Genomic DNA, 22,081 nt, shown 5'->3' on the forward strand with positions numbered 1-22,081 from the left:
CTGTATTCTGTGAGTATAGAAAGGAGCAGAGGAAGAGCAATCTAGCAGGGGTAAATGTGTAGATGTGTGGGTGAAGCTAACCAGTGTTTTGGGGTAGTAGTGATGCAGATGAAGACCAGTGTGTTCAGGTCCTACAGAGTGGAGCAGATACAGAGCAACAATACAGGGTGGTGTAGATGAAGATGACTACTGTTTTGGGGTATAGAGTGGAGCAGATGAAGACCAGAGAGGACGACAAAGAGGATGATCAGTGTATTCAGGTCCTACAGAGTGGAGCAGAGGAAGAGTAGTGGTACAAGATGGTATAGATGTAGACGAAGATTAGCGCTGTTTTGGAGTAGTGCAGTGATGCAGATAAAGCTCAGTGCTATAGAATGGTAGAGAGGAAGACCAGTACTTCAAAGTGGTGTAGAGAAAGATTTAGATGAAGACATTGAGGAAGACCAGTTTTACAGTGGTGCAGATGAAGACCAGTGCTGTAAAGTGCTACAGAGTGGTGCAGAGGAAGGTGTAAACGAAGACGATGGCGACTGTTTTGGGGTAGTACAGTGGTGCAGATGAAGATAAGTGCTACAAAGTGATGTAGATGAAGATGTAGATGGAGATGACCACTGTTTTGCAGTTGGACAGTAGTGCAGATGAAGACCAGTTCTACAGGGTGGTCCAGATGAAGTTGAAGACGGAGATGACCAGAGTTTTGGAGTAGTACAGTTGTGCAAAGAAAGACCAGTGCTACGGGGTGATGCAGAGGAAGAGCAGACTACAGCGTGGTGTAGATGTAGACGAAGATGATGACCAGCAGGTTGAGGATAGTCCCGATGATGCCTAACATGGCCAGGATGCTCTCCTCCTTGCTCTCCTTGTCTGGGCTTCCCCGTTCCTCATCATTGTACACAGTGTTGACCATTTTCCCTGGGAAAGGCTGCCGCTTGCTTCTCGCACCAGTCTGAGGAAACATTAGAACACACAAGAAACTATGGTCATTCATTTTTAAAGGACAAATATTATGCATTATTTGTACTATTACTAGCCTTCACATGTGTTTTAGAGTTTAAAAGTCCTATAACATGAAAAATTAACACCTATGAGCTTTTAGCCATGTTAGAATGTTGTTACCTCCTCAAAAACATACCTTTTTTTTACCTTTTGTTCAGTAGAGATTGGCAAATCTATGGTTGAAATTATCCAAATGACTCCAGTGAAGGTGTATGGAGATTAAAAAAAAAAAACAGTGGAGCGCTACCTGCATTACTACATGACATCACAAGGTGGAACAGGCTGTTTTCTGTTTGAGAGAAGAACTATGCGCAGTTTGTGTGTTAAACATGTGTGAATGAAACAAAACACAACTCCATGTATGTTTTTGATGAGGAAACAAGAACAACATAGATTAAAATAATGGCTAAAAATAGGACTAGACATTATTTTCCAGCTTCAGTGCTCTCCATACAGATATCTGGTGTAGGGCTCCATCTACTTCCAGCAGAGGGAAGTACCATGAGGAACAAAACTATTGTCAAATAAGGAACATGTCCCAGTATGCTAATATAAGCATGCAGTTGTAATGAATGCAATTTGATGGCGGAAATTATTTGAATAAGTCTGGTGATGATTTATGGACCTAAAAAATTGTGCAGGGATTCTACCTGTGATGCAACAATCCTGGAAAATTCAAATTCCAACCAAGTGTTCAGTGAGAATTTCTAAAACCAGCATTAATGTCTTTGATGAGGAATTTTATGACATGGTTAAAAGCTCAATAATGTCTTTTTGTGTTCTTCAAGAGGGGGTATAATGCAAATTTGTTTTGTTCTGTTTTGTTTTTGGAGTGACTTAACATTGGGACTCAGGGGGGGCTCAGCGCAGCAAAAACTTTAGTGAAACTTACATACAGCATTTTCAAAACAATACAAGGTAGAATGGTGATCTAAATATGTTATGTGTTAGTTAATACCCCATAAAAGTAAAATACCCCTCTTTAAAAGAAAATGGTTAGAATATAATGTATAATAAATGAGTAAGTGGATGAGAACCACTTTAACAACCAAGATGGAAACACTCTAAAGCCTCGAGGCCAATCCTAACTCAAGCTGAATAAGGTTCACCGCAGACTGTCACCTGGAGTCACAGTCCTGTCTTTCTGATGCCAGCAAAAATCTATTCACTTGAGCCATCACTGCCCGTTAATTCAGCTCCTGGATAGTTATTTCATTATTATTTTATTTTTTGTTTAGATTTTTGTTTTTGTTTTACTGTTTGTTTGTTTTTTTTTCAATCGCTTTGACACTAAAGTCTAAATTTCGGCACAAATTCCAAAACTTGCTACTCAAGGAGCAAACACTCACGTTCATGTTGGCAGAAAACCTTATTGCTGTGTTTCAGACGACATCGTAACATTCTATAGACCAATCATATTTAATACAGATGGGGGCAGATGAAATGTATATTGTTCTACTACAGATTTTTGTGGTAATATAAAGAGTTCTTGGGTGTAGTCAGGGCTGGTCGTAGCTTTCAGAGGGCCCTAAGCTGAATTTGTCCCTGGGGTCCCGACAGTGGATGTATCTTGACTCAGCTATTGGTGATTTACTTTTGACAACATTATGACTCTGCTCTCATCACCTTGACCAATAGTGTTTGTATTTATATGACCAACATCAGACTGAAAACATCCAGAATATCACAACTACCACAGTCACAAGAACAGTACACAAACATATAAGGGGATCAGGAATTCTAGACAAGTTTCTGGTGGATTTTAATGTGTTCTAGTTCCAGTGGGCTTATATTTACATTATGTCGGGTCCTTGCACCGGTGTAAACACATAGCTGCCCTCACCTCTGCCCGACTCAAAAACTAATGTAGCAGCAGCAGATATTTAGCTATTATAGATATAAAACAAATGTAAATATTTCGGCTTATATTTAGGCTACTGTAAACACACAAGCCCTGTTTCCAATAAAAGTTGATATATGTCGCATATGGGCTCTTGGGGGCCCCCTGGTAGCCTTGGGGCCCTAAGCAGCTACTTAGTCTGCTTATAGGCTGGGCCAGCCCTGGGTCTAGTTACGGATAGAAATGATCCAGTTCAACATTTGTGCATTTACCTTATGGATATTTCAACAGAAAGTACAATGAAATCAATAGGAAATTCTGACTCTTGCCGCACATCTGGGAGTATGACATCATCATTTTCAAGATTCTGAAAACCACCAACATCTTTTTTCAAGCCTTCACGCTCATATCAAAAGTACAAAACACTTTCACCAAAGCCCATAGACCAAACACACAGTACATAAAACCAAACACACAGGAATCACAATATGACGAGATTTTATAGACAGATACAGAAGCACGAGGAACCACAACGTAAAAGACTTCTGTAGTCAGTAAAGTTCAGAAGCAAAACACCTTTTCTCTCTCCTCAGCATAGGAGCAGTTCATATAAGGCTAAAAAACAGTAGCTGCTTTGAAGTTTCTTAGTGCCAGACATATCACTAAAGAGTATTTGAACACTCCGAACTGGTGAGAATGAGATTATTAAAAGTAAATAAACATAGTGTAATATGGGCGCTTTAAGATTTTGTATGGCAAATGTTGCAAATCACTGATAACATGGAACGTTGCCATAAAATGAATTAAATACCGTTTTAGACAACAATATAGCCAACGTGTGTGGTTTGTGATAAGCAGGTTTGAACAATAGATCCGAAAAGCTGTTTTTGTGTATGGCATTTTCACATTAGTGGTAATAAGAGTGGTAGAACAGTAGTAGATGTAACAGCAGTTTTAGCCATACAGAATTTGTAGTAGAATCAGGAGCAGCAGGGTAGTAGTTGTAGTAGTAGGTCTAGTAGCAGTAGCAACAGTTGCAGTAGTAGTAGCAGCAATTGTGACAGCAGTATTCGGAGCAGTAGTAGTACTATTTCACTTACAGCTTTCTGAGAGGACTTGTACTGCAAACACACACACAATGTTATATTCAAAGGTAGAACAGAACAGCTCAAACGCCAAAAGGTCAAGCGCTAACACGGCCCGTAGATTATATAGATGGCACTAAAAACATTGACTCAAAGTTTTATGGAACTTTGAAAATGGTTTAGTAAAGCGGAAGATGGAAACTGTTTTATAATGTTACGCTCATGAGACAACCCGCTGTGCCACTTCAGTGTCTTCTACTGAATAACCAATGTGGAGTAAACACACATTGCCCAAATAAGACCCACTTTCACAAAATGCACTGGGACCATTTGAGGTAAACCCACTGAAACAATTAATTTTAAATCGATCTCTTAGCAACATAGCAGCAATATGAAGATTTTTTATTTTTATTTTTTTAAGCATTTGTTAATGTTCTTACATATGCTGAACCATAATGGAGCAATGACTGTCTGCTGCAGGTCTTTAAGTAAATGTTCCATTCATTTCTCCCATTGACTTTTCGAAAAATTCAAATATTAAGAGTTCAAAGACATTGTGGAGGCTAAACATCTACATGCTAACTAATATCCATAATGCAGTTGTTTTAAGTCCAAAAAGCACATTTTGAGATTCAGTAAAATGCTTTAATAACTTGGCGGTTTATATAGTATCAGTAACAGATTTTTATTTTATTTATTTATTTATTTATTTATTTTTATTTTATGTTTTTTATTTATTTATAATTTATATTATATTTTTTTTTTTTGTAATGGTCGATGGTAAAATGAATATGTCACTGTTGGGCTCCATGTGAGAGTAAAAAAGTGTTGCTGCCTCACGCTGGACAGAGACAAAGAATCTCTGTATGGTTTCTACCTGTGACGCAACAATCCTGGGAAAATTCAAAGTGTTCAGTGACTGCTCAGTGGGAGCAGATCTACTGCAAAGGATTTCTGAAACCAGCATGAATGTAAAATACAAATCCAGATACGTCTTTGATGAGGGAACAATGTTATGTCCAATTGAATCCTTGTGCACCTTAGCTCTGCTCTGTCACGGTGCAACACGGCACCTCCCGTTAAGTGCAGGTATAAGCACCAGCCCCACACAAATTTCTGAGCATCCCGGTGAATATCCTCCATTGTCACAGTGACTCTTAAGTGTCCACAAACAAAAAAGGCCAATGTCTGCCCTTCTCTCTCCCTCTCTCTGCTCAGCGCTGGTTTGTCAATCATTTCAGAGACTACGAGGCTGCCCCCCCATCCCCTCGTGTCATAATTGTTTCATCCACATCTGTGCGCAATAACAAAAAAACGTATTCAGCAAGACAGAGTGGCAACTTCTGCATGTCAACAGCGAGGTCACCAAGTATTATTTTCAAAGTATCGAACATCGCTTTTTGAAGCCTCATATATCGCTAATATTCCCGTTGTTGTGATGAAGTCTGCAGTTTGAGTATTGATTTGCTCCGTCTGCGTTTAGCACTCCATATGTGTTTTAGCCTTCAGCGGCCCGCGTTCAAGCCCCTCTCCAGAGAACTGTGCTCTTTCACGGGTCAATGGGCTGCTCTACACCGGCTAACAACTGCAAAGCACGCTAGCTAATGCAGGCTAAAAATACTACGACTCTGTTGGGAGGTCAACAAGTCTACAGAATTTGATCTTTACTGATATCCAGGGCTTGGAAAGTAGGGCATAGCATTACAATCTGAAAAGGTGGGTGTAAAAAGTGTACTGGCCAAGTATACAACGGCGAGTATGTGTACATTGTTTTGATGCAGCAAAAGCTAAAACAGAGTGAACTACATATACCATAATCCTTTGCATTACATTTAAAAGCATCAAAATTACAAAAATGCAAGCTGTAGTCGGAATTTCGGTTTAAGGACTTGAAAACGACTTGAAGTTCAAAACGGAGGACTTGGACTTGACTCGGACTTAAGATCAACTTACTTGAGACTTGCAAAACAACATCTTGGTCCCACCTCTGAACTATGCTACCACCCAGCTTACATCTTATGTCCAATCCACAGCAGATATTGCACAACCTTCTTGTAAAATCACCGCTGATGCTCATATTTGAGTTTTATCACGTATGACGCAGCCCATCACCGTGGCAGCCCTTTGTGTTTTCCTGTGTTTATACCCGTCATACATCAGCGGGCTCGTGTTTGTCGAAGCCTGTCGCTCCCGTAAGACCAGAGGCGATCGCACTCATCAACGAGTATTGTGCTCCTGACGTCCATAAAGAGGCCGTGTACGGAACAAAGACGACTCCGCTTATACGAGAGCCCAGGAGAGGTCATCTCAAAGCAGACTGGAGCGTGGAGATGGCCCCGCTCCACTGATGAAGCGGTGGAAGAGAGGAGGGAGAGGAGGAAGAAGAGGAGTGGGGGATATTGACTTCAAATTAGGGTTGCACAATTAATGGGTTTCAGATGACATCAAAACATTGTATATGAGGGGCGAGAGTAGCTTAGTTAGTAGAGCGTTTGTGCACTGATCTGAAGGTTGGTTCAAATCCTGCTCTCAACAAAAAACATTATTTATTTAAAGAGCGAACGGATCCACACAACTCCAGCTCCCACAGCAAGACACTGAACCACCTCGTCCCCAGTGTCTGCGTACACTGGTGTATGACGTGTGTGTGAATGGGTCCCTCGATGTAAAGTGTCTTGAAGGTAAAAAAGTGCTATATAAAAATTTGACCATTTACCACTTATAGACCAATCAAGAGAGTCTGACTGCAGACCTCCACCCAGAGGACCCCACCCTGCAGACCTCTACCAGGATGCACCTCCACCGACATGTCCCTTCACACTTTTCATTACTTTATAGGTGACTTAATTACACTTTCTATCAGGAGTAGCCTTAGTTCATTGTCAATTAAAGGTCATTAAGGGTGATAAAGTTTGTTTCAATTTGTTTAAAGCAAAACACAAGACATTTAATCACAACTAGGATTAATTTCTAGCTTGAAATTAACTAGCTTCATGTTGTCTCTGTAGGTTAGCTACATACATATAAATGGATCATCTATCTCCTATTTATAACTTCATCCTCAGACTTATACCTAACCAAGAAAACAATAGAGGTAGCCAGTTTGCTAATAGGTGTGAGAGCATCCATTAAGGGCCTGGATTATTATGCAAAATATGACTCAAGCACAGTTCACACTTGTAGCTCATTAGACCTTTACGAGAAACACAAGCTGTAAACATAAGATGTGTTAGTTTCAGTGTAGTTAGCTCCTCCCTTCAGATAGACATAAGGCAGTGTCCACCTGTAATCTGACCAGAACTGAAGAAGTGACTTGTCTTCACTCCTTCAACTTCATGTCCAGTTACAGAAAGATTTTTTTTCTCTTACTACACCACAAAGAATGCACAGTTTAGTTACATTTAGAGGCAAAAGTGGGCAGGGCGTGGTAATGTCAATATAGACCTGTAAATAGATGTAAATGCTATGTGTGTAAACAGTGAGAGTATGTGTCGGCCCTGTACATCGAATACTAATATTGTGAGTCTGAATGCCTGTGTTTTAGAGCGAGTGACTGAGGGATGCACATGGAAGCTGTTATTGTATCTTTTGTCATGTTCTGTGAATTATGCTGGTTATGTGGCTGGATTTGGCCCTTAGGGACTAAAGATGGGAATTAACTTTGACTACAATCCTGCATATTTATTTTGTTTGTTTGTTTATTGGTTTGTTTTTTGCATTATCTTATTTTTATATGCACTGTCTCTTAAATGCAATACAAATACAAGTCAAATGCAGTACTGTGGAGCATTCCAAAGCTATATCGTGTTCATGGAGAGAAGCTGGTGGTGGATTTGGAGAAGTTACGTGCACCTTTAAATAAACAAAAGACCAAAGTCATGTCTCCAGTAAATCAACCTTTCGTTCTGTACCTGATTATGGAGATATAATATACATGCAAACTTCATGCACTCTTTCTTTCAGCCCTTCGTTTCATAACAGGTGATGAATTTAAAACCTGTCAATGTACAAAAGTAGATTGGCCATCACTATCTGTCAGAAGAGAACGAAACTGGGATGGGACGACTTGACAAGTTCTCATCATTGTCTATGTCTAAAATCTCTAACTGAAATGCGAAAAAAAAAAAGGCTTTTAGCTGTACTGTTGCTTCCCAAAAAACAAAATACATTTCAAGTACATGCAAAACTGGATACATCGGTGCCACTAATGCACTTAAATAATCTGGTGATACACATTTATACTCACACCTGCTCCTGTTTTTAATGTTTTTAATGGACCTGTGTAGTTATTTGTTTTGTTTGCATTGTCTATAAAAGAGTTTGGTGCTCTCCCTGTATAATTAAAGATAAGAAGTACTCTTACTGCAGTCCAAATGCAGTCCTGAGACAATGGGTAGCTTTATAGTAAAAATCATAATCACATAATAATTCATTCTTATGGGTGGTGTGTGTTTACAGCATAATCAGAGCTCCTGGTGACATTTATTTGGTCTTTTGAGCATAATTTTCCCTGTCAAAACCTGCACAAACATCTGATACAACTGCTCACATGACATTTGAATAGTTTAATCACTCCAGAAATCAGACAGTAATCACATTTTTGGTGCGTCTGTAAACATAGACACTATTTTGGATATATTTTTGAACAAACATTGAAGGACCCTTATTACAATATTTTCTGATGTACGTATGTTATGTTGTTTCCTCATCACAAACAGACCTGGAGTTGTGTTTTGTTTCATTCACACATGTTTAACACACAAACCTTCTTCTGTCAAATGGAAAAACACTCCTTCCACCTTGTGATGTCATCATGTGGTAATACAGGAAGTGCTCCACTATGTTTTTAAACTCCATACACCTTAACTAGGATCATTTGGATAATTTCTGTCCTGTAAATGCCAATCTCTACTGAACTAAAGGTGAACTAAAGGTTAAAAGCTGTCTGTTAACTTGAAAACTACCACTTCATGACATCAGAAGGTGGAACAGAGCACTTTGAGCGTTGGAGATGTAACAGACTAATAATAAAGAGTTACTCAAACATGTGTGAATGAATCAAAACGCAACTCCAGGTGTGTTTTTGAGGAGGTAACAACATTGTAACATGGCTAAAAGCTCGCAAGAGTCCATTTTGTATAATATAGGACCTTTGACAGCTGCTGTGTTTTGGACAGTACCGTGGTCTGTTTCTGGCTCTCAGTGGTGTGTGTGTAGGGCAGCTGTGTCTCAATCTGGACCTCCTCCAGCTCTGCTCCCTGTCCCCTCTGCGCTCAGAGGACAGGGAACAGGGGACAGATGCCTGGATGCTCTCCAGCTCAGGGGAGGACATGGGGGCCGGAGGACGCTCTCTACATTTACTCGCACGCCAGGAAAACCGGACAACTGGCCTAGTCCAGTTGAAACCGATTTATCAAAATGCAAGTAAACCTGGGAACTATGACTGAGGTGTTGTTGTTTGATTCTCACAGATCACAGTAACACATCTGCAACAGCGCAGCCCAATTACAAATAGAAACAGACTAGGAGAGGCGGTCAACTGCGTGAAGTAAGAAGCAGACAGGCCCATATTGTCTGGACGCGAACAAAAGTGAAAGTAAAAACACGGTAGTTCATAGGATATCTGAAATTATCAACAGATCAACGTAAATAAGATGTTACTTATCTATTTCTTCCCAAACTGTTGGCTATGTATCAATGTTGTCTATGTTTCACATTTCAGAAAAAACAAAAAAAAACAAAACAGATCTGATTGCACAATTACATTTGGAGGATGTGGAGATGAAACTAATATCAACCTATAAAACATACAGAGATTGGATCATTTTGGATGTATTTATGAGCAGTTTCATCTAAAAAAAAAATTCAGAATGCTGATGGAATTCAAAAGAAACCATATTTAGTTTTGAAATGAAATGCTGGTTACGCCATGCACTAGTTTAATATTATATCATATTTGGGTAGGTTTTTTGGGCCTTGGACACAACTCCCCCTCTCTAGCCCCTGTGCGTCAGACAATAGCATGAGAGCTGGCTAATTAGTGCTCCAGCTCTGGTCCGTATTCCCTCATTAATAACGGTTTGTTCACATGAGGAGGATGTTGGTGGTGTGATGAGAAAAGAGAGTGTGTCAGGGCTCTGTGAAGTGGGAGCGCAGTCAACAATCTGTCAAAAACAACATACAAGAGTCTCCAAACTATATGGAGGACAGATCCCAGCGGTGCTTACGTTGAATAAGAGGCACGGGACAACAAACAACATGGGAAATCTGCAGCCTGGTGCAGTCCTGGTTTAGTCCTGGTTTTGTCCTGGTTTAGTCCCAGTTTGGTCCTGGTTTAGTCCTGGTTTTGTCCTGTTTTAGTCCCAGTTTAGTCTTGGTTTAGTGCTGATTCAGTCCTGGTTTATTCCTAGTTTAGTCCGGGTTCAGTCCTGGACACATCTACAGCCTCACCGTCCTGGTTTAATCCTGGTTCAGTCCCGGTTTAGTCTTGGTTTAGTTTTGGTTTTAGTCCTGGTTTAGTCCTAGTTTAGTGCTGGTTCAGTCCTGTTTTAGTACCAGTTCAGTCCTGGACACATCTACAGCCTCTCCATTCAGTCTTGGTTTAGTCTTGGTTTAAATCCTATCTTAATCCTGGTTCAGTCCTGTTTTAGTCCTCTTTGAGTCCTGTTCAGTCTTGTTTCAGTCCTGGTTTAGTCCTGATTCAGTCCTAGTTTAGTTTTGGTTAAGTCCCAGTTTAGTCCCTGTTCAGTCCTGGTTTAGTCCTTTTTTAGTCCTGGTTCAGTCCCGGTTTAGTCTTGGTTTAGTCTTGGTTTAGTTTTGGTTTTAGTGCTGGTTAAGTCCTGGTTTAGTTTTGGTTTTAGTGCTGGTTCAGTCTTGGTTTAGTTTTGGTTTTAGTCCTGGTTTAGTCCTAGTTTAGTGCTGGTTCAGTCCTATTTTAGTACCAGTTCAGTCCTGGACACATCTACAGCCTCTCCATTCAGTCTTGGTTTAGTCTTGGTTTAAATCCTATCTTAATCCTGGTTTAGTCCTGGTTTATTGATGGTTCAGTCCTGGTTTAGTCCTGATTCAGTCCTAGTTTAGTTTTGGATAAGTCCCAGTTTAGTCCCTGTTCAGTCCTGGTTTAGTCCTTTTTTAGTCCTGGTTCAGTCCCGGTTTAGTCTTGGTTTAGTCTTGGTTTTAGTGCTGGTTCAGTCCTGGTTTAGTCCTGGTTTATTGCTGGTTCAGTCCTGGTTTAGTCCTGATTCAGTCCTAGTTTAGTTTTGGATAAGTCCCAGTTTAGTCCCTGTTCAGTCCTGGTTTAGTCCTTTTTTAGTCCTGGTTCAGTCCCGGTTTAGTCTTGGTTTAGTCTTGGTTTAGTTTTGGTTTTAGTGCTGGTTCAGTCCTGGTATTATTATTATTTAATCATATTTATTTAATCAAACGGCACAAATCCTGCAGAACTCCTAGTGACAAGGGCTACTCTGCCAAATATAACAAGCACATAAACATTAGTATTTATTTTGCTTATGTATAGGACAGAAAGTTAATAACAGTACCAGGTAGAGTTGTCAGAAGTAGCAAAAATCAGATACTAATCGATACTAAATCTAGCATGAAAACTAGATACTCATTTGAGCGAGTATCAATACTAGGGATTACACAGATATAAGACCGCGTGGTAATATTGACAATTTTGTATACTAGTACCAGGGTGAGTGCCCAACAAGTAGTAGTACTGGCTAGGTCCCCGACTTCTTTTGAAACTATGGAAGGAACCGACTACTCCCACACTAACAATGTGGAAGAAAAGTATGGAGAAAAAATAAGGAGAAGGATGAACGAGTAGGAGGGAGCAGGGACTCAACAACGGGACACTTTTTATTTATTCCTGTCTGCAGCTGTCTAAGTGTTTTATGTCATTTCTGTAAAATATGATTCAAGATAGATTTTATATATATTTAAATTTAATATACATAAAAAATAATCAACATTTGAATACTTACACAGATGTTTTTAACGACAGTAACATTTTTATGCCAGATGACCTTCCTTATACTTCTACGGACTTTGATTACAGTGTCTATGGTTACATGCACACTCAAAATCAGACTATTATCAGATTTATGGAGTTATTAGATTGTTAAAATGAAACTGCAAAATCAAAACTGGTTCTTTTCATGGTCCCTCTGATACTCACATCAGTTTTGTGGTTTGCGTGTCAGTTATGTCAACTTAAAAGTCCAGAAATCTTTTATAAACAGATTGTATCTGCAGCCAGCAGAAGAAGAAGAAGGATTATTTTTAGTCTAAACTAAGACCGAACCAGGTCTAAACCAGGACTGAGCCAGGTGTGTACGAGGACTAAATCAGGTCTAAACAAGGATTGAACCAGGTCAGAATGAGAACTAAACAAGGTCTAAACCAGAACTGAACCAGGTCTTTACTAGGACTAAATCAAAGCTAAACTAGGACTGAACCAGGTCAGAACTAGGACTAAACCAAATCTACACTAGGACGGAATCAGGGCTGTACGAGGACTAAACCAGGTCTAAACTAGGACTGAAAGAGGTCTATACCAGACTAACCCAAGTCTAAACTAGGACTGGACCGGGTCTGTACTAAGACTAAATCAAATCTAAACAAGGACTGAACCAGGTCAGAATGAGGACTAAACCAGGTCTAAACTAGGAATGAAGGAGGTCTGTACTAGGATTGAACTAGGTCTAAACAAAGACTGAACCAGGTTTAAACTGAGACGGAACCAGGTTTGTACTAGGACTAAACCAAATCTAAACTAGGCCTGAACCAGGACATAATGGGGGCTGACCCAGGTCTAAAGTAGGACTGAACCAGGTCTATATTAGCACTAAGCCGGGTTTAAACTGGAACTGAACCAGGTCTGTACTAGGACTAAACTAAGACTGGACTAGAACTGAACCAAAGCCAGGACCAAACCAGCATTAAAAAGGGACTAAATCATGTCTACACTGTGACTAAACCAGGTAAAGATCAAATCTAACCCAATTGAACCAAAACAGGACCAAACCAGCTCCAAACTTGTGTGAAGTGAAACCAGTTGTTAAGTAGTGGCTTTAAAACTTTTCATACCAAGTACCACCTAAGAAAAGATTTGACTTTCCAAGTACCAAGATCTACGTTCTAAGATCTAAACCAGGCCTACGACAGGACTATCCCAGGAAACTGTCACCCCTCTCTCTGTAACTGCTGCAAAGAGCCTTGTCATTTTGTTTTTTGGTAATGATCCTGGTAATTTCATTTTGCTATTGTGTCCATAAATCAAGATATGATTTATGGACACAATAGCAAAATCAACAGACTTTCCAAAAATCACACCCGCTAGCGTTAGCATCAGGTTTGATTGACAGCCTCGCGCCGGACTGGCTTTTTGGTTGCTCCAAACTCACCCCTATTCACCTTATTCTGGAAGTTTCCATTGTCCTTTGGGTTGTATTATTTTGTATGGAGCTGCCGATCTTGACAAATAAGTTCTATATGGACTACAGAGCCATTTTGAAGGTTTTCAGAGAAGCTTTCCAGAGAATCAGTGCAGTGTTGACTCCTTGTTGCACATAAACACTGAACATTTGACACAAACCAACCTACATTACATAATATTTTCCCAAATTCTCTATTGAAGGAACAGGATTTCCACTTAACCGGAAGCGCAGTTTAGTTGCAACCATGGAAAAAGTGGGAGGGGCGGGAAAAGGTCAATAACTGTTAGCCTCGATGAGCTTCATTTGGCTGGAGCTGAATGCTGTGGATGACATCACACTCACTTAGTCCACTTCTTTATACAGTTTACGGTCCAAGCCCACAGTTTTCAAAGCCCCAGACTGCATTAGATAAGGATGCACTGTGAGCTTTTGTCCAGTAGCGGGGATAAGCTGAGGAGGATTCACATATCTGCTTATTGATTTGCGCTGTCACTCAGGACTTCATTTGGACAGTCCAAGCCTTAACTATTGTCTCAGGGATCAGACAGTATTTATTTTCTTTTTATACAGACGAGACAAATCAACAACATGACAATGCTAAATTTGGGTGTATTTTAAAGGGCCGATATTACGCTATTTTCTGACCTATGTTATAATGTTCTTTTGTTTCATTCACACATGTTTAACACACAAACCCTGCATATTTAAACTGAGTTCTTCTCTCAGACTGAAAAGACTCTTTTCCACCTTGTGATGTCATGTGGTAATACAGGAAGTGCTCCACTGTGTTTTTTAACTCCACACACCTTTACTAGAATCATTTGGATCATTTCAGCCCTGGAATTGCCAATCTCTACTGAACAAATTATAAAACATCACAAGATGGAACGGAGCATTTTGAGCTTTGCAGATGTAGACACACAAATAATAAAGAATTACTTGTGTGAATGAAACAAAAACACAACTCTAACTATGTTTTTGATGAGGTAACAATATTATAACATGGCTTAAAGTTCACAAGGGTCCAGTTTGCTTAATTTAGGACCTTTAAATTATAGTACAGGTAATTAAAGGTACATTATGTAACTTTTCTTGTAAAGGGTCCATCACCTGCTTGTCTGCTTGGACCAAAATAACTGTGAGGCTGCTGAATTGTACACGTATCATCGATTAAGAAAATAAAATAGGAGAATGAAGTGAGTGTATTGCAGTGGACGTGTACAGATGGAGGTGAAAACGAAGCGATGACGTCTTGAATACAGGAGAATAAAGATTACCCTCGCTAAATACTACTTCGAGACTCTAAATTAGAAGGGCAATAACTATAACATGCTTAAAAGTGCTAAAAAGTACATTTTGCATAATAGGGCCGCTTTAAAATATACAATAAAGGTGCTAAAGATTTGTTAACATTGTTGCTGCTGGATAACAGTTATGGAATTATGTCTTTGTTTGCCACATCTGCTGCCCGTGTTCAACAAGGAAGCCACATTACAAACTTAACCACTTTTTTTATTTTATTTTGTAAAATCATAAAATATAATAATGTTTACTCTGTTTTAGTCGTATGAGTAGTCTAACCTGGCCCACTTTCTTTACTCACAGTGTAACAAAAAACTACTCAGCAAAGCCCATTCTAAGGTGTGTCCGTGTGTGTGTGTGAATTGAGGAGCAGAGTGAGACCTCCCTCCTCACAGATGATCTCTTCTCTCACATCGGCGTCTGCACATTCTAACTGCGCTCGACAGTCACACTCGGTTTTGGCTTTGTTTTCTAATGTATTCATCCAAACATGACCAATATATCTTTCACTGATAACAACTGTAATGCTGATTTATTCCTAATCATAAATTCACTGGACTTGATCAATATATATTTGGATTGAAATCCAGTTGGTTTAACCCTAAAATGCCTCTCTCTGATCTGAATGGTCACTACCTAAACCCCAGCACCTGCAGACAATCACAGTCACATGAGGCCTGTCCATAAACTGAGAATAAAATAAACTTGTGTGTCTCTATCTGCAGGTTAAATCTCCGGCAGCACAGGTTCAGTTGTGATTGTAGTTCATTTTTAAAACAGTAAGAGCATAGACTACATACAGTTCCTTTAAAGAGTTCAGCAAGTCCAAATATTTATTATATATTATATATTTTTTATTTTTTTTATTTTTTTTTGTAAAGTAATGGGAAAGTTCTTAAACTGAGCAAGACAATGTTTAAAGAGTGCGAGAGAGAGTTTTTAAAGGGTGCAAACGAGTGGGTGAGAGAGTTGCAGATTTGATTTGTGTGATTTTAATGTCTTTCTTATTCTGTAAAGCACTTTGAATTACCTTGTGTACGAATTGTGCTATACAAATAAACTTGCCTTGCCTTGCCTATTTAAAAAAAAAAAATCTAATGATTAAATAATGCTTGAACTGTAGACTAACTGTGAACTTTGTGGCTTGTGTCTGCTAGCATTACACACTGAACTCATGCAAACATCCATGTTGTGGGCTTCCCCCTGTTATATAAGACACTTTAAACCTGTTAGCTACATGCATGAGCTCTATTCCCAGGGGACTGATGTGCGCTCAGAAGCCCATCGCTAACAAACAGCTAACCGATGCGCTAACAGAGACACTATCAGAGACGCTTAGGAGCTTCAGGACATACGTGGAAGAGTCTGCACAGGATTAGGATGTCTCCCTTCATGCTTTGGTTGGCTCACTGTCTTTTCAAAGTTAGTGCTGCTATTGTGTCATTGGGTACATTTACACAGCCAGGAAAAGTAGTTCACTGGAACAAAACTATTACTTGACTTTATTCATTTGACCCAGACTACACCTGCAGGAGGAGTTCATGCAAAAAGTACTATTTCTGCTGAAAAAAGTACTGTATTACCGTATTACCGGACTATACGTCACTCTGGAGTATAAGTTGCACCAGTGGAAAAAATGCAGAATAATGAAGAAAAAAAACATATATAAGTCGCATCTGAGTATAAGTCACACCAGCAAAAAAATGCAGAAAAAAAGAAAATATATATATATATATATATATATAAGTCGCATCTAAGTATAAGTCGCAGCAGCAAAAAAAAATGCAGAAAAAAGGAAAAAAAAAACATATATAAGTCGCATCTGAGTATAAGTCACACCAGCAAAAAAAAATGCAAAAACCCCCCCAAAAAACATATATAAGTCACATCTGTACTACAGTTCTACAGTACTATGACACAGTGTATTTATATAAAGATTCAACTTGTATTTTTATTTATTTCAACCTAATCCAGTTGGTTTAAACCTAAACCATCTGGATTATGGTCTATGGTCTCTACTTCTGTTGCAACACTTTGAGCCATGGATCGTAACACGCTCACGTGCTTCAAACATGGCAGAGTTAGGGTCTAAATAGGACTACACCATTGTTTCAGAAGTTACAAACAAAGACAAATGTGGATAAAACTGACTCAAAGTTAAACACAAGAACTGAAGAGGAGTCTGTACCATCAGAGGTGACATACATACCACACTGTAATAAGCCATATAACGTATTCAAACAAAACCCATGTATATATGCATTTACAATTACATTTACTTGCAAAAAAAATACTTCCAATACTTGGCTACACATCTTCAGTTCTGTACACGACTGCACAAAGTATTTAAATACAGCCAGCTCATGTGGTCTGAAAGTCACACGCTCCAACCGTGATTGTGCAGGTGGTAATCTGATCTGAGCCTGTTCTGTTAACCTCTGCAAAGGTGATCACAAAGAGTGCGTCAACAAAACCAGGGAATATCGCTGTTTTTACATCTGTCATCTACTTTTGCGTTGGGCTGCAAGATTAACCACAAGCTATTACTATTTGAATGGACCCAATTAGCAAATCGCCAAGGATCTAATTTATGAAGTACCATAAGTTCCTCCACAAACATCAGAATCTCCTGTTTGATTCCGCATAAAATCTGCTAACCCTGTAGTTTAGAAAATGTAAATGTGAGTCTTGTATTAGTTTGTGAGCTCATGTTTCTTTTATCAGTCTTTTGGACAAGCTAAAAATGTGAACTTTGAACAGAATCCTAGTATTAAAGGTCTCATTTTACTCTATTTTCTGATCTATGTTATAATGTTTCCTCATCACAAACACACCTGGAGTTGTGTTTTGTTTCATTATAACATAGATTAAAGCTCACAAGTGTCCACTTTGCATAATATAGGAGCTTTAAAACATAAATTGCAAATCGAATCATAATGTTTGTCAGAAAATTTGATTTTTTTTTTCCTCCAAATCGTTCAGCCCTAGTTTTGCTACAAGGCTGCGTTTTTTCATATCAGCAGATGTGTACATATCCAGATAGTATATTCCAACAGTAAATCACCTTTGCATGACATTTCCGATTCCATGATGTTCCCACAGCCTATTAAGGAGTCCCCAGTCTTATTAATATTCATGTATGTAGAGCTCCTATATTATTATGTACATTATGTTTTGTATATGCTCCTGTGTGCATATTAGGGCTGAGCAATCATTGGAATTTTTATCAAATCACTATTCAATACTTTAATACTTTGGACAAGGTTTTTTTTATTTATTTTTTTATTTTGATTACTGATTGCAGTGCCTGTCTTGCATATTTTGGCATTCTAGTGCAAGGAATTACGTCACATTTCTTCTGGTTAGACTAGTCATTCAAAGCTAATACACACAAGACAAAAACAAGAGCAAAACGACATAGACTGTATATATAAATGGACATAGCTAACGTGCTAGCCGCCATGTTCCAAATAGGAAGTGATCATGAGCACGCTTTCAACTCACGAGTCTCCAATCCACTTTACATTTGAAAACTGTCACTCCTCTCTCTGTAACTGCTGCTGTCAGCCTCGACATTTTGGTCTTACAATGTCTGTAATAAGCCGCTCTACATAATTCTGGTATTTTTATTTTGCTATTGTTTGTAACTCGAGACATGAACTTTAGTAATAGACAAATCGAGTGTCTTCTTTCTCTGAGGTCGCTCCCGCTAACGTTAGCAATAGATTTGACTGACAGCATGGCTAAGTCCCATAAAGAGCGGTGGGCGGAGATAGGGGATAGGTGAAAATAGAAAATAGAAATCTCTATTGCAGGACGATATGGAGTTACTCAAACATGCATGAATCACTCTAAACACAACTCAATGAGAGACTATTATACTACTATTATAATATGGTGAAAAGTTATATCCATGAAGTTGTGGTATTTATTACAGGCCTTGTTTCCAATTTTTTTCCAATGTATTTGAGCAATGTGTCTTGCAAAACTGGCAAAACTCTGCTCTGGTCTCTGACAGTTGTGAAACGTGCTTATAAATTCAATGTGGTGAATAATTATGATGCTAACGATGCATAAGGTAAGTGAGGAATAACTTTGGACCACTGGAAACAAACTAGATCTGTTTTTCATAGTTTTAAGACAATAAAAATTACATACAGTGCTTTTAAAGTGGTTGCAACTGAAAACTTTTTATTGTTTTGAAAATGCAATTTTCACCCAAATCAACATATTAACCCGCTTTATAAGTTTCAAATTTTTTGATGCTCTGAGTTTCCCCTCCCTTTGCTCTCTGCGTTAAGTCACTCCCCCTTCAGAGCGCTATCACTTTACAATCAGCGTGCATCCTGCTAATGAAACTACTGCACATCATATCAGGTTTGTGAAGTTGTTGACTACAATTTTGTATCATGTTTCTGTATACTTATGGAGATTTGTCATGTGGGAGCGTGGGTGATGTTGTGGGCGGAGCTTTGTACAGAATCTTACAGCTAAACGTAAGGAGGGTTCGAATAGGACACGGGAGAGATCGCTAAATTACTCAAACATGCATGGATGAAACCTAAAACCTCTTCAAACCTGTTTTTTTGATGAGGGAATAACATTAAAACACAGTATAAATAAAACAAAATAAAAAAACATAAATTTTGCATAATACATCCCACCTTTAAATATTAATATTTTATTTTCATAACATGCACAATTTTAGAATAAAAAGCCTACGCTAGTATATAAATGAAACTATGGTTGGATGGATTATCTAATATTTGTTTTACAGTAAGAACATTGCAAAGACCGAAAAACAAGCTCAAACTTTGTAACTTTTTTTTTTTTTTTTTAACCAAATGAATCTTCATTCACACTCTATTGTTGTGATAGTCCCTGTTTTATGAAGTATACAGTAAAAACCTCTCCCTTCACTCCCGTCATCAGGATAAAGCACCAAACCTTTGGGGACCAAACCTTGGGGGACCGAGCTTTCGCTGCCCTCGCCCTTACCCTCTGGAACCCACTCCCACAATCCATCAGGAATTCGGACTTGTTACAGCATTTCAAATCACTGCTAACAACTTACCTGTTCAGTCTGGCATTCTGCACGTGATCTCCACCATCATCTTCTGCTGCTTTCTTGTTTGTAAAAGGTCTTTGAGTGTCCAAAAAAGCGAGATATAAGTCTCTATTTTTGTATGTATTATTATTATTATTATCAATGTAACTAAAACATTCATTCAAAACCCTCTTTAATTCTGCGTTAAAGTGTACTACGACATATATATCCATACCTTACAAAGCATCAGGAGGAGTAGGACATTGGACATGCTGGAGGCGGGCTTCTTCCCAGAGCAAGTGGACATTCCCGGGCTCTAGGCTGGAAGCTCTCCCCTCTCATGATGGAACTCATGGAAGTCACGCTGGTCCAAAGTCTTCACCACTCCTCTTCTCTTCTCCTCCAGGACTCTCATCTCAAGATCACGATTGCACGTTTAGGTCTCCATTCTGCTTGGTCAAAAAAAATCTCTCAAAAAGATTCAAAAGGTTTCTCCACAACGATATTCATAAACTTTTTTTTTTTTTTTTCCAATTGTCTGAATTTATTTTATTAAGAGAGACCTCCAAAAGTGCCAAATGTGTCCGCCCATCTAGGGTTGTGTTCCAGTAGTAAAATTAGGATAGAACTTAGCTAGCAAACACATTAATCGCGAACGCAGCTTTGTCAACTCCTTGTAAGATATTTCAAAGTTTGTTTAAAAATTGTTTCCAAATATGATTTTTCTCCTTCAAAAAAACTGCTTCTGAAAGTATTTTTTTTAGTAATGTTTTTTTGTATTAGGTTGCTTCAAAAAAAATCTCAAAGTGCTTAAATTCTTCCTCGTGGTGTTGCGTTACCGTGGTAGAGCTGAGATGCAACTAACCAAGCGCATGTGAACACCTTCCTTATCACGACTGTTGTTTTTCTCTCTATCCCCCTCCCTCTCTGTCTCTCTCTCCATCGTGGTCCACAGAATCCAGAGGTTTCCCCCGCTCGCCCGCCCGCTCCGTTCCCTCCTTCATATTAATGTAGCTGCAGTCGCCATGGTAACCCACTCGGGGGAGCCACACGGAGCAGAGAGGCGGCGACGGGGCTGTAGGGTGAGGGTTCAGGCGGGCTGGAGGTCAGTATATTTGGATGAGAGGACCACCAACATTTGACTATTAGTGTTAGGCTATAATAATAATAATAATAATAATAATAATAATAATAATAATAATAATAATAATAATAATAATAATAATAATAATAATAATAATAATAATAAATATACCAGTTTATTTTTGCTGTGTTTAAAAATGTGAAAAAACTGAATTTGCAGAGGTCCAAAGTTATCCCTCACTTATGCTTTCTGAACATCCTAACTATTCACCAAAATGAGTTTATAAGCACTTTTCACAATTTTCAGAGACCCGTACGGAGCAAGCTAACACGCACTTCCTGATTATCAGACTTTAAAATGCTTTAAAATTAGATGCTGATGGACTTATTTTGACCTGCTTATACAATATATCTGTACTGGCGCTGTACTCGACATATTTTGCTCAAATACGTGTAAAAAAAATATGGTATATATACATACATTTTACATTTTCTGCCATGTTTGCGTGATCCTGTATTGTCCTGCATTAAGGGCTTGAGTGCTCAGAAAATGTTTGTTTTCACCTACCCCCTATCCCCACCCACTGCTCTGTACTCACTTGCAATTAGCCAAAATATTGAGCTGGGTCATACACAAATAATGATCTATGTGTGTTAAAGATCCTATGTTACGCAAAATCGACTCTTGTGAGCTTTAAGCCATGTTAGAATGCTGGTACCTCCTCAAAAACATACTCAGAGTTATATTATGTTTCACTGATGCATGTTTCAGTAATCCCGCATTATTAGTCTGTCTGCACCTCCAAAGCTCAAAATGATCTGTTCCACCTTGTGATGTCATGAAGCAGTAGTTTTGAAGTTAACAGCTCCTTTTTTCCTTTTGTTCAGTAGAGATTGGCAATTTCAGGGCTGAGATTATCCAGAATTGAAGTAGAAATGATACTAGTGAAGGTGTATGGAGTTTAAAAACACAGTTGAGCACTTCCTGTATTACCACATGACATCACAAGGTGGAAGTGTTCTTTGTTTGAGAGGAGAACTTCAGTACCACAGAAAGTATAGGCGGTACAGTATCAGGACTCTACCACATGCCTGTAAACTGGGAGTATTTTAAAATGTCTTACTTAGTTGTTTTTCTAAGTTTGTGTATCTATTTTATTATTACCCACCTCTCAGCGAAATAGCTCTTCTGAAAAGTCCTCGGATAAGAAGATTGTTTTTGGTTTTGAAGAAATTTGGAAGAAAATTATTATCTTTTGAAGTTCTATTTATTTATTCAGTTCTTGGTCTC

At 38.8% G+C, this 22,081-nt stretch overlaps 1 protein-coding gene across 1 annotated transcript; it reads right to left on the reverse strand.

Annotated features, from left to right (window-relative positions):
- Positions 1-760: 760 nt before the first annotated feature.
- On the reverse strand, positions 761-20,003 carry LOC129457347 (protein TUNAR-like). Its single transcript, XM_055231175.1, has 2 exons — positions 19,943-20,003; positions 761-946 (listed from the first exon to the last, which is right to left on the reverse strand). Exons 1-2 carry the CDS (start codon positions 19,976-19,978, stop codon positions 761-763), a joined length of 222 nt encoding a protein of 73 aa, XP_055087150.1. The 5' UTR covers positions 19,979-20,003.
- Between the last annotated feature and the right edge of the window lie 2,078 nt (positions 20,004-22,081).

Source organism: Periophthalmus magnuspinnatus, chromosome 22, assembly GCF_009829125.3.
Source record: "Periophthalmus magnuspinnatus isolate fPerMag1 chromosome 22, fPerMag1.2.pri, whole genome shotgun sequence".
Lineage (NCBI taxonomy): Eukaryota > Metazoa > Chordata > Actinopteri > Gobiiformes > Gobiidae > Periophthalmus > Periophthalmus magnuspinnatus.

Excerpts from the sequence above, each read along its gene's own strand:
- LOC129457347 (XM_055231175.1), bottom strand. The coding sequence starts at position 19,978 with ATGTCCAATGTCCTACTCCTCCTGATGCTTTGTAAG. Across the intron at positions 947-19,942 it reads TCCTCCTGATGCTTTGTAAG|ACTGGTGCGAGAAGCAAGCG; the intron begins GTATGGATATAT and ends ATGTTTCCTCAG.